This window comes from Salvelinus alpinus, chromosome 25 (assembly GCF_045679555.1).
Source record: "Salvelinus alpinus chromosome 25, SLU_Salpinus.1, whole genome shotgun sequence".
Lineage (NCBI taxonomy): Eukaryota > Metazoa > Chordata > Actinopteri > Salmoniformes > Salmonidae > Salvelinus > Salvelinus alpinus.
In genome coordinates this window covers 28,623,940-28,636,861 of record NC_092110.1, presented here as the reverse complement: position 1 = coordinate 28,636,861, position 12,922 = coordinate 28,623,940, and the positions used below count along the sequence as shown (strand labels likewise).

At 42.7% G+C, this 12,922-nt stretch overlaps 1 protein-coding gene across 1 annotated transcript; it reads left to right on the top strand.

Moving 5' to 3' along the window:
* The first annotated feature begins 1,292 nt into the window (after positions 1-1,292).
* LOC139553775 (nuclear receptor-binding protein-like) lies at positions 1,293-12,730 on the top strand. Its single transcript, XM_071366429.1, has 18 exons — positions 1,293-1,432; positions 2,139-2,491; positions 2,586-2,708; positions 3,292-3,396; positions 3,568-3,657; positions 3,804-3,844; positions 4,138-4,232; positions 4,378-4,461; positions 4,599-4,657; positions 4,807-4,905; positions 5,068-5,200; positions 5,385-5,475; positions 5,578-5,628; positions 6,113-6,248; positions 6,361-6,414; positions 6,537-6,600; positions 9,432-9,487; positions 11,353-12,730. Exons 2-18 carry the CDS (start codon positions 2,282-2,284, stop codon positions 11,446-11,448), a joined length of 1,587 nt encoding a protein of 528 aa, XP_071222530.1. The 5' UTR covers positions 1,293-1,432; positions 2,139-2,281; the 3' UTR covers positions 11,449-12,730.
* Positions 12,731-12,922: the final 192 nt, after the last annotated feature.

Genomic DNA, 12,922 nt, shown 5'->3' with positions numbered 1-12,922 from the left:
ATGCTGGAGGAAACAGGTACGAAAGTATCTATATCCACAGTAAAATGAGTCCTATATCGACATAACCTGAAAGGCCGCTCAGCAAGGAAGAAGCCACTGCTCAAAAACTGACATTAAAAAAGCCAGACTACGGTTTGCAACTGCACATGGGGACAAAGATCGTACTTTTTGGAGAAATGTCCTCTGGTCTGATGAAACAAAAATATAACTGTTTGGCCATAATGACCATCATTATGTTTGGAGGAGAAAGGGGGAGGCTTGCAAGCCGAAGAACACCATCCCAACCATGAAGCACGGGGGTGGCAGCATCATGTTGTGGGGGTGCTTTGCTGCAGGAGGGACTGGTGCACTTCACAAAATAGATGGCATCATGAGACAGTAAAACTACGTGGATATATTGAAGCAACATCTCAAGACATCAGTCAGGAAGTGAAAGCTTGGTCGCAAATGGGTCTTCCAAAGGGACAATGACCCCAAGCATTCTTCCAAAGTTGTGGCAAACTGGCTTAAGGACAACAAAGTCAAGGTATTGGAGTGGCCATCACAAAGCCCTGACCTCAATCCTGTAGAAAATGTGTGGGCAGAACTGAAAAAGTGTGTCGAAGCAAGGAGGCCTACAAAACTGACTCAGTTACACCAGCACTGTCAGGAGGAATGGGCCAAAAGTCACCCAACTTATTGTGGGAAGCTTGTGGAAGGCTACCCGAAACGTTTGACCAAAGTTAAACAATTTTAAAGGCAATGCTACCAAATACGAATTGAGTGTATGTAAACGTCTGACCCACTGGGAATGTGATGAAAGAAATAAAAACTGAAATAAATCATTCTCTCTACTATTATTCTGACATTTCACATTCTTAAAATAAAGTGGTGATCCTAACTGACCTAAGACATGGACTTTTACTTGGATTAAATGTCAGGAATTGTGAAAACTGAGTTTAAATGTATTTGGCTATGGTGTATGTAAACTTCCGACTTCAATTTATACACAGGCCAACAGTCGAATTCAAAATCATGTTAAGTTCAGTCGCTACGTTTTGTATCCTTGTAAGATTTTTTTCTAGACAAACATGGTTACTTTGTATCATGATGCGAATACAACATTGATAACTAAGCGCTGATAAATAAGGGGCTATTTATCCAACAAATGCCCTAACTAATGGATGGGATTGGGTTGAGTTGGAGGTAGAGTAATCTGATCCTAGATCAGTGGTAGGGGAGCAATGTTTACCTCTCGAGCACTGAGGTATAGGTTATCAAAGCTGCGCTTTACATGCGCATTGCGCACAATGGTGGAAGTAGTTCTGATATTCTGCGAATGGGTGTCCCTCCCCCTGGCCATTTATAGATAGCTAGCTTCTAACGTTATTAGTTAGATAAATTACGCACTGTGAGAGTTTTACAATAAATACATGTCGTCGCTTTCTTCTAAGTAAGTAGCTAACCGTGTGTGTTGATATAATTGCTGGGTAACAATGGGACTATTGCTGACTTGTTAATACGCTAGCTAGCTGACAATAGCTAATGAACTGCTTGCCTAAGTTATTTTGCTAGTTCACTAGATAGCTAGCTAACTTTGCTAACGTTAGTTAAAGTTGTGTTTTCAGCTTGTTTGTTTGTTGTTTATCGGAGTTCGTGCTAGACATATTTTCTGAATGCATGTACGTTAACTGTTTATGTAGCATTTTGTAGTTGAGACCCATGGCCGGGGATAACTTTACGTTTTAGTGAAAGTTGATCAATTAGCTAGCTTCTGTTAGTTATAGCTAACTTAGTGTCCTGGGTTTGGGATAGAGAGGCGTGTAAAGTTAACTTGAGTGCCCGACAGCCAATTAGCTTGCTAACTAACGTTAGCAAACTAACGAAACAATTTACTTGGCTGCCTCATTAATTACAGTCCACTATAACAACTGCATAGCAAGTAAGCCACGTTTCAATTTTAATTCTGGCATATATATTTTCTTTGCTGCCTTTACTGGTAACCATAGAGTTGTTGTTGAGTGACATAGCAAGTCTTGACCCATTTGGATTAGTAGTTCATAAAGAAAAGTTGAGAAGGTCTTATTTCATATAACAGGTAAGGTATTGATTGCTATGTAAGTTGTGTGTGTGATATTAAGTGTCTCGTTTGCCTATAGTGCCTCATAGCTCCCAGGGTGTGTGAGGGAGTGGAAGGGGGCGCGACTGCTACAGTTTGAGAAGAGCGAGAAAGGCGTTCTGCCTTCACACCCCCCAGAGGAGAAGAGTAGCATAGTCCTTCTCAGAGATCTGTATTGCTGTGATGTCAGAGGGAGACGGTAAACCCCTCCAGGTCCCGGAAGCCAAGGCAGAGACGGTGACCCCAAGTGGCCAGGGACCTGCGTCTGTGTGTCCCCCTGTAACGGGGCCTCCCGCCACCACCCCCACAGAGGATGAGGAGGAGGAGAGCGAAGACGAGTCGGAGATCCTGGAGGAGAGCCCCTGCGGCCGCTGGCAGAAACGCAGAGAGGAGGTGAGACGGGAGACCATTGGACTGTCAATGAACGTTTTGCAACTGTGTTTGTGAAGGTACTGAACCATGTCTCTGCCTCTGTTCTCTCTCCCAGGTGAACCAGCGGAATGTCCCAGGGATAGATGCTGCCTACCTGGCCATGGACACGGAGGAAGGGGTGGAGGTGGTCTGGAACGAGGTCATGTTCTCAGAGAGGAAGAACTTCAAGCTGCAGGAGGTACAGTATGCCTGGCGGCGACACCAGCAGGATGCTCAGTCTGAAATCAGACCCCCAGTGTCCTTTTATTGACTCATTATTTAATCTGAACTCAAATTCAAACAGCTCAAGGCTTCCTTTCTAAGTAGCTGAATACATGCAGCTCTGGCCTTACAATAAAATCTAATTTTATTTATACACCACATTTCAGACATGGAATGCAATGCAATGTGTGGTTTACAGGGGGGTGAAACTGCTTCAGACTTCCTGAGGTCATGTATTCAGTGATGAAAATAACTTGAGGTGTAGACAAAGGGAAAAAAATACTTTGAATGATTCTTCTTAACTTATGTTGTTACATTGTTCCATCATTTCACTCACACGCTTTGATGCTTCTATCTCATGATGCAATCTGGCCTGGAGGAAGAGAGAGCATTTGGTGTTTCCCCCCCCCTCCTCTCTCGTGTCTAGTAGAACTGTTATCTTTGTACTTGAGCGAATATCTAATTTCATATGCCTTGCACACTGATACAAACAGTTGAACCCACCACTACAGACCCTGTTTATTTAAATGTTTACCATGTCTATCCACCTCTGTGAACAGGAGAAGGTGAAGTCTGTGTTTGACAACCTGATTCAGCTGGAACATCTCAACATCGTCAAGTTCCACAAGTACTGGGCTGACATTAATGACATCAACCGCGCCAGGGTAAGTTCTGTCTGCTACGGGAGGAGAAACCTTCCTTGTTTGGCCTGGTTGATATAATCAGGACTGAATGCGAGTGAGGAGTGAGTGAAATGACAACATTTCAACATTTTATGTAACAACATAATTTGAATGATTCTTCTTAACTTATTTTTTCCTTTGTCTACACCTCAGGTTATTTTCATCACTGAGTACATGTCTTCGGGAAGTCTGAAGCAGTTTCTGAAGAAGACCAAGAAGAACCACAAGACTATGAATGAAAAGGTGCAGATATCATAATACAATTGACCCTGCCCACCAAGTCACCTACAACACAGTAGCACATCAAAGGATGCTTAGCGTATAAGAAGACGTTCAATAGTCTACATGTAACAGGAAGTATGTTGTTTGTTTGTTTGTTTGTTCTTTAGGCGTGGAAGAGATGGTGCACCCAGATCCTCTCAGCCCTCAGGTCAGTCTTTCTCTCACAGAGACCAACTCTGTCATAGCTGCAACGCTAATACCAGGACCCCATATCCAATCCAAATGGGCAGCCAGGGTCATGCTCAGTAGGCACGAAACATGGCTGAAATTTTTAAAACCGAGTGAAATGGGGAGGTACTAATACCCGATGTTGTCAACATTTTTTATTTCCATTCCAAAATATTTTCCTGTGTAGTGCGCTACTGAACCTACCCTGGTTTATGAGGTAAGCCAAAAAAAACACAGTGCTTTACTTCTCTGCTTTCTGATGTGGCTCTGTAGTTACCTCCACTCCTGTGAGCCACCCATCATCCACGGGAACCTGACCTGTGACACCATCTTCATCCAACACAACGGACTCATCAAGATAGGATCAGGTAGGACTCTAGTCATAACCACTGGTACACAGTAATAAACTGGCTTAGCAGCACTGTCCAGGCCAGCCCTATCTTCCAGAGATAACATAGTTATAACAGATTTATAGACTGTGTCTAACCCAGTATATCTGTTTTTCTCCTTCAGTGGCTCCAGACACCATCAACAACCATGTAAAGACCTGCAGAGAGGAGCAGAAAAACCTGCATTTCTTCGCCCCGGAATATGGCGGTAAAGAAGGACATTTTATGGATAGGTTATATGTTTGGTTATTTGTAGGGTAAAAGGAATGCATATATTCTCAGGAAATTATAGACTATTGAGTCACTCAATCCATTGTTTCCTATCTTACATTCTCCCACCTGTAGCTGTTGCAGATGTCACTACTGCAGTGGATATCTATTCCTTTGGGATGTGTGCCTTGGAGGTGAGATGGGAGACTTAACATCACCAATTTCCCATGTCGATTTCTCTGTGTGCCAGAGTTTTTGATGTCATCACTCCGCATCATTTTTATGTGACGGTGTTGCGACTTGTGTTGGGTGGGTGGTGGTGATATCATTGTGTGTTGTGTAGATGGCAGTATTGGAGATCCAGGGGAATGGAGAATCTTCCTACGTCTCTCAGGAGGCCATCAACAATGCCATACAGTCACTGGAAGACCTACTGCAGAGGGTAGGAGAGTGTTTGTCTGTGTGCGTAAACATGAAACATGACATAATACAGAACATTAATAGATAAGAACAGCTCAAGGGCAGAACTACATACATTGCGTGCATGTATTATAAGATTTTACCTGGAAGTGTGTGTGTGATGCCATGTGTGTGTACCTTGCAGGAGTTTATCCAGACTTGTCTGGAGGCTGACCTGTTTAAGAGACCTACAGCCAGAGAGCTGCTGTTCCACCAGGCTCTGTTTGAGGTGCCCCTGTTGAAGCTGCTAGCTGCACACTGCATAGTCAGCCACCAGCGTGAGTTTTATTGTACACACACACTCTCACTCACATACTCTGCATCATCAGCCACCAGTGTGAGTCTTATCACACACACTCCAGTTTGAGTCTCAAACACAAGACACACGCATGCTCACAAATACACACACTGCATTGTCACCACCAGCGTGAGTACCCCTAATCTTTTCCATACCTCTTTCAGATATGATCCCTGAGAACGCCTTAGAGGAGATCACTAAGAACATGGACCCCAACCTCATCATTGCTGAGATAAAAGAGGGTGTGCAGCTCAAGTAAGAGACAACAGTTTATACTTCAAGGAAGCCACAGTTGGTTTTTGATCTCAGGGTATTTTCTTCAGAAACCTGTGCTGATCCTGTTTCTTTCCTCATCAGGCTGTCTCAGTTTCCTGCCTTGGAGCTGGATAAGTTCCTGGAGGATGTCCGGTAAGTAACTTCCCATCAACTATTGACCACGACGGGACAGATGTTCAGCATGCTCACCATTAGAGGGCGTAGTTAACCCACAGCACTCACTCTACCACTACAGTACTAGACAATGATCCTGTAATGCACTATACAACCACATGGTGGCAGTATTTAACTTGGACTGTTATTCTGCTTTGCCTGTATCTCAAATGTGTTTGTATCCAGCCCTTCCATCACTCTTACTTTTAGTTGAAGTATTGCTAGAATCTCTATTTGAAAAATGAATGAAAATACCTGCAAACTCAAGATTTGCTCCCGGAGTTTGAATTTGCACGGTTTTAAACAACCCGGGGTCTTCACTTTGGCCTTAATTAAATGTGTGTAAGATTAATGCCTGTCTGTGATTTGACCCCCCCTGATTGGTCACAAACAAATAAAATGTGTACTTTACCTGTCTAATCATGACATGTAAAATAACCCCGCTGCCCTCCCTACCCAACAGGAATGGCATCTACCCCCTGACAGCATTTGGCCTGCCCTCTCACCAGCAGCCCCAGCAGTCCCCTGTTAAGTCCCCCATTGTCACCCCTTCTGTCAAATCCCCCACCCCAGAACCTGCTGAACTAGAGACACGCAAGGTGAGGGGGGAGTTGGGAAAGTATACAAATCCACTCAATGAACTAATAATGGTAATACTACGTAATACATTTTATTTGTTGGCTTCCTATCAACATTTCTCACCTTCTGCAGGTTGTTCAGATGCAGTGTAATATTGAGCCAGTGGAGGAGGGTGCAAAACATCATGTAAGTAGCGTTAATCAAATTATTTTTTAGATCAGTGAATAAAAGTTAGATGACCATAGACGAGTGTGTTCTAGTGGCAAGTCACTGAATGTGTAACCGTTACATCTCCTTTCCATCCACAGCTGACACTACTGTTGAAGCTGGAGGACAAACTCAACAGACACTTAAGCTGTGACTTGTTACCCAGTAAGAACAAGAGATAGAAACACACAGACATTGATCTGGGCAGGCAGGGGCTGGAGATCAAAGTATACGAACAGCTAAAAGAAAAGGAAGACTGCACACACACTGAGATCTATGCTATTGGCAACCCAGTGTGCTTTATTAGACAACGCTTGGACCCTTAGGTCTTCTATAATAATAGCCTGACAATCCACAGCCCATATACTGCTCCCAAGGGGGCCAATATGATTAAGTCTTACAGGATGGTCCCTCTCCTAACAGGCCAGACAGACCACAAGTCACCATCAAACTATGTTATAACCCATATGTTATCTTATAGAGGATATGTTATCTTTGGGTAAGATAACATAACCACACAGCATTCCTTTAAACCAGGGATGGGCAAATGGCAGCCCTGAGATAAATTTAAAATATGTACAATAGCAATCAAAAGTTTGGACACACTCATTCAAGGATTGTTCTTTATTTTAAAATTGTAGAATAATAGTGAAGACATCAAAATGCTGAAATAACACATGGAATCATGTAGTAACCAAAAAAGTGTTTAACAAATATATTTTAGATTTTTCAAAGTAGCCACCTTTTTCCTTGATGACAGCTTTGCACACTCTTGGCATTCTCTCAACCAGCTTCGCCGGGAATGTTTTTCCAACAGTCTTGAAAGAGTTTCCACATATGCTGAGGACTTGTTGGCTGCTTTTCCTTCACTCCGCGGTCCAACTTATCCCATACCATCTCAATTGGGTTGAGGTCGGGTGATTGTGGAGGCCAGGTCATATGATGCAGCACTCCATCACTCTCCTTCTTGGTCAAATAGCCATTACACAGCCCGGAGGTGTGTTGGGTCATTGTCCTGTTGAAAAACAAATGATAGTTCCACTAAGCGCAAACCAGATGGGATGGCGTATCGCTGCAGAATGCTGTGGTTGCCATGCTGGTTAAGTGTGCCTTGAATTCTAAATAAATCACTGACAGTGTCACCAGCAAAGCACCGTCAACCCTCCTCCTTCATGCCGTTCACCTACTCTGCGTCTCACAAAGACACGGTGGTTGGACTCATCAAATGTGGACTCATAAAATGTGGACTCATCAGACCAAAGGACAAATTTCCACCGGTCTAATGTCCATTGCTCGTGTTTCTTGGCCCAAGCAAGTCTCTTCTTCTTATTGGTGTCCATTAGTAGTGGTTTCTTTGCAGCAATTTGACCATGAAGGCCTGATTCACGTAGTCTCCTCTGAACAGTTGATGTTGAGATGTGTTTGTTACTTGAACTCTGAAGCATTTATTTGGGCTGGTAACTCCAATGAACATATTCTCTGCAGCAGAGGTAACTCTGGGTCCCAGTTTCATCATAGCACTTGATGTTTTTTGCGACTGCACCCGAAGAAGCTTTCAAAGTTCTTGAAGTTTTCCGGATTGACTGACCTTCATGTCTTAAAGTAATGATGGACTGTCGTTTCTCTTTGCTTATTTGAGCTGTTCTTCGTCTGTATACCACCCCTACCTTGTCCTTACTGATTGGCTCAAATGATTGGCTCAAATGCATTAAGAAGGAAAGGAATTCCACAAATTAGCTTTTAACAAGGCACACCTGTTAATTCAAATGCATACCAGGTGACTACCTCATGAAGCTGGTTGAGAGAATGCCAAGAGTGTGCAAACCTGTCATCAAGGCAAAGGGTGACTACTTTGAAGAATCTCAAATATAAAATATATAACACTTTTTTGGTTACTACAGGATTCCATATGTGTTATTTCATAGTTTTGATGTCTTCACTATTATTCTACAATGTAGAAAATAGTAAAAATAAAGAAAAACCCTTGAATGAGTAGGTGTGTCCAAACCTTTGACTGGAACTGTATATGTATATATTTTTTGGGGGGGGTACACTCATTCGGAGTCTCAACTTGCTGTTGTGAATTAGAATAGTAGAATACACAAGGTGAATGTGGGTACCAGACCTGCGAGCAACTGCTGCCCCTCATGATGTTCAGATTTATTGTGGGCCCCACCCCCATCAAAGTTGCCCATTCCTACGTTAAAACAATGTCAGAATTTACAATTGGAGAGATTTACAGTTATTACCCTCCCAGCTCTTATGTCGGACTCTGTGTGTGTATTGTCTGGGAATGGCACAACTTTGACCATCCAAGCCTGTCTGAGTGTGTGTTTTTGTCTTTATGACTCCAGACACTGGCCTGCCCTAGTGTACTGTAACCCCAGCCTAACCCACACCAGTGGGGCTGCTCCTATCGCATGCATAGCTGCCACCAACAGACTGTGTGCGTGGACGTACATGCATGTGTGCCGTGTATGTGTGAAAAGTAGCTGGAGAGTCTAACGTGCAGATAAGATGGAATGGGGAGGGTGGGGGGAATGCATGGAAGGCCATATCAGGGATCCCTAGACAGTACAAACAGGATATTATTGAACCCTGTAAGGAATAGAGGTTTAAGTCAGGGATATACATGGAACACAAGTCTTTGCATGGCCAGGTGGGTGTGTCCAGACACACACACGGCAGGCGTCTAGTGTTGCAGGCCTGCGTGTTGAGAATTGCAGGCATGTGTGTATGCTGCTGGCAGCTGCTCTCTGGGGAGGGCTGGGCACTGACACTTTCTGCAGTAGGCACACACATTATGCGTCTATCAGTGGTGGTAAGATTATAACAGGAAGAGACTAGGCACTACGGTTTCTGTCTAAAGTCCAATGTAACTCTGTTGTGGTTAATGTTGGTGTTACCAACACATTTAATTTTGCACTTAAAGGGCAACTTCACTGCTAGACAATGTGTGTGTGTTTCCACTGACCCTGCTGTCTGTTCTGCTTCAGATGAGAATGTACAGGAACTGGCTGTTGAGCTGGTACAACTGGGCTTCATCAGCGAGGTAAGGGTGTACTTGTGTGAGAGAGAGGAACAAGTGTGTGTGTTTGTAGGGGTTCTGTGGTAGAGAGGTGTGTGTCAGGGTTTGTGAGTGTAATTGTTGTAGCTGGCATAGGAGAGGCAGTGAGTGTCCATTGAGAGGGTCACACCCTGCACCCACTTCAGCTCTCACTGACCCCTATAAACACACACACCCAAATGCCAGATAGCAGCTCCTGCTCTACACTCTACTACAGATAGGACTGTCTGTTTTTAGATTCTCTCACTCTTACTTTGTGCCTTCAGAAAGTATAAACATCCGTTGACTTTTCTCACATTTACAGCCTGAATTTAAAATGGATTAAATTGAGATTGTGTGTCACTGGCCTACACACAATACCCCATAATGTCAAAGTGGAATTATGTTTTTTAGATTATTTTAACAAATTAATTTTAAAATAAAAAGCTGAATGTCTTGAGTCAGTAAGTATTCAACCCCTTTTGTTATGGAAAGCCTAAATAAGTTCAGGAGTAAAAATGTGCTTAATAACTTGCATGGACTCACTCTGTGTGCAATAATAGTGTTTAACATGATTTTTGAATGACTACCTCATCTCTGCCCCACACATACAAGTATCTGTAAGGTCCCTCAGTCAAGCAATGAATTTCAAACACAGATGCAACCACAAAGACCAGGGAGGTTTTCCAATGCCTCACAAAGAAGGGCACCTATTGGTAGATCGGTAAAAAACACTGACATTGAATATCCCTTTTAGCATGGTGAAGTTATTAATTATTCTTTGGGTGGTGTGTCAATACACCCAGTCACTACAAGGATATAGGCGGCCTTCCTAACATAGTTGCCGGAGAGGAAGGAAACCGCTCAGGGATTTCACCATGAGGCCAGTGGTGACTTTAAACGGTTACAGCTTTTAATGTCTGTGGTAGGAGAAGACTGAGGATGGATCAACAACAGTGTAGTTACTCCACAATACTAACCTAAATGACAAAGTGAAAAGAAGGAAGAAAAACATTAAAAAAATATGTATCCTGTTTGCAATAAGGCACTAAAGTAGAACTGCAAAAAATGTGGCAAAGCAATTAACTTTTTGTTCTGAATACAAAGTGTTATGTTTGGGGCAAACACATCACTGAGTACCACTCTTCATATTTTCAAGCATGCTGCATCATGTTATGGGCATGCTTGTCATCGGCAAGGACTAGGGAGTTTCTTTTTAATAACAAAATAGAGCTAAGAACAGGCAATATCCTAGAGGAAAAATAGGTTCAGTCCTGCTTTTCAACAGACACTGGGAGATTAAATTCACCTTCAGCAGGACAAGTACCTAAAACACAAGGCCAAATAGACACTAGTTACTAACCAAGACAACGTTGAATGTTCCTGAATGGCCTAGTTACAGTTTTGACTTAAATCAGCTTGAAAATCTATGGCAAGATTTGAAAAAGATTGTCTAGCAATGATCAACAACTAACCTGACAGAGCTTGAACACAATCCAGGTGTAGAAAGCTCTTAGGCTGTAGTCGCTGCCAAAGGTGATTGATTCTAACATGTGATGACTCAGGGGTGTGAATACTTTTATGTAAATTACATATTTCTGTATTTCATTTTCAATAAATTTGCAAAAATATCTAGCCATGTTTTCACTTCATTATGGGATATTGTGTGTAGATGGGTGAGAAAAATATATTTTTAATCCATTTTGAATTCAGGCTATAACAACAAACTGGAATAAGTCAAGGGGTATGCATACATTCTGAAGGCACTGTATATCTCTGAAGCATGGCATCCATAATATCTCCCACAGCTGTTGAATCTTCAATATGTGTTGCCGCTCCACAACATGTTAATTGATAGATTGTCCCTACAGGTGGACCAAAGCAGGATGGCCACTGTGCTAGAAGAGGCCTTCACCAAGTTCTTCAGCAGGAACGGTTCCCTCAATCCCGTCACTGTGTCCTCATAACAGGATCAACATGGACCCCCACTCCATTACCTATAATACCCCCTACATGCTTGTTACAATCCTCCCTTTCTTACCCCTAAGGATCCATGGATCCCCACTTCAGTACCTATAGGCAGGCTCAGGCCTACACCTATACCCCTGTTGGCCCCAACCACCACACATACACACCCCCTGCCTCAGACTCTTTCACCCAAACCTTGTGTGGTGTCTTCTATTTCTCTGGAGGACCATAGAGCCTTATTATGGGGCTGTCTGAGTCAGTCCCTCTCTGTTTAGTTCTCTATATACACAGTAGCAACTTATTTTGGAAAGGAAGCCAACACAGTTATCATATGTCAGTGTTACTTGTTTGTGTTTTATATCTTTGCCATTTGCCTTCTCGGTGGCTGTATACATGCACACGCTATCCGCCTTAAAGTTCTCTGCTTCAGTGTGGTCACGCACAGCTGTGCATGAATGTCTGCAGTGAACTTACCTGTAGGTGACCATTGTAGGCTGCGTCTAGACAGCATGCCAAATTCTGATTTTTTTTTCCCACTAATTGGTCTTTTAACCAATGAAAAAGATCTGATCAAGATCTGAATTGGGCTGCCTGTCTAAAGGCAGCCATATAGATATATATGAGTGGGATAGGGGAAGTCTAGGGGCTATATTTATGTTATAAATGTGTCATTGTATCTTTCCTATTTTTGTTTTTTACACTGAAATAGTTTACTGTGGTCAACTGATGGAGCCACACCCCCATCGAGGCTGAGCCAATAGTCTGGGAGGGGCTGTATTTACAGTCAAAGCAGAGGAACAAGCTGAAGGATTTACTGGAGATGGCCAATGGCTGGAGCTGTAGTTTAGAGGTGTTTGGGTGGTGAACAGTATTCATTCCTCTGATTTGTTATCACAACTTTATCTGTTCTGTAAAAAAATATATACTTTACATTGTTTGGCAAACCTTATTTCTTATAGTGTACTTGGATAATGAAATGGTTTCCTTTGGACGTTCCGTTGAATATTCTGGCTATTAAGAAAGTGTTTTTGTTGTGAACAGCAGGTAAGGGTTTTACTTTACTGTACACATCCAAAGAGGAGTTTGTATGACGAGTAAATATATATAGATATGTGGACAAATTGTTAATGTAGTGGCCTGGCTGTGTGACTGGTACTGCTTTAGCCAAGCTGTTGTCTTGCCAAATGCAACAATGAAATGCTGTTGAACGCAGTTAGGTAACCTGGGTCACATTCAGTAGGACACAATATTGTGGAATTAAAATCTGTTTTACGATTACTGTAATATTCAATGTGCTTTTTTTTTCTCTTTATAGTCTATGTTCTGAGGAGCACTTGGGCAGTGTAGTTAGTGGTTGAGAAAGAGGGTGTGTGTGCATGAGAAGTAAGTTTGTGCTCGTGTGCCTTCTGACAAGTGTGTATCCTATGACAGCCTCTGCAATGTATGACTTTCTGTTTCCTCTTTAAATGGTTT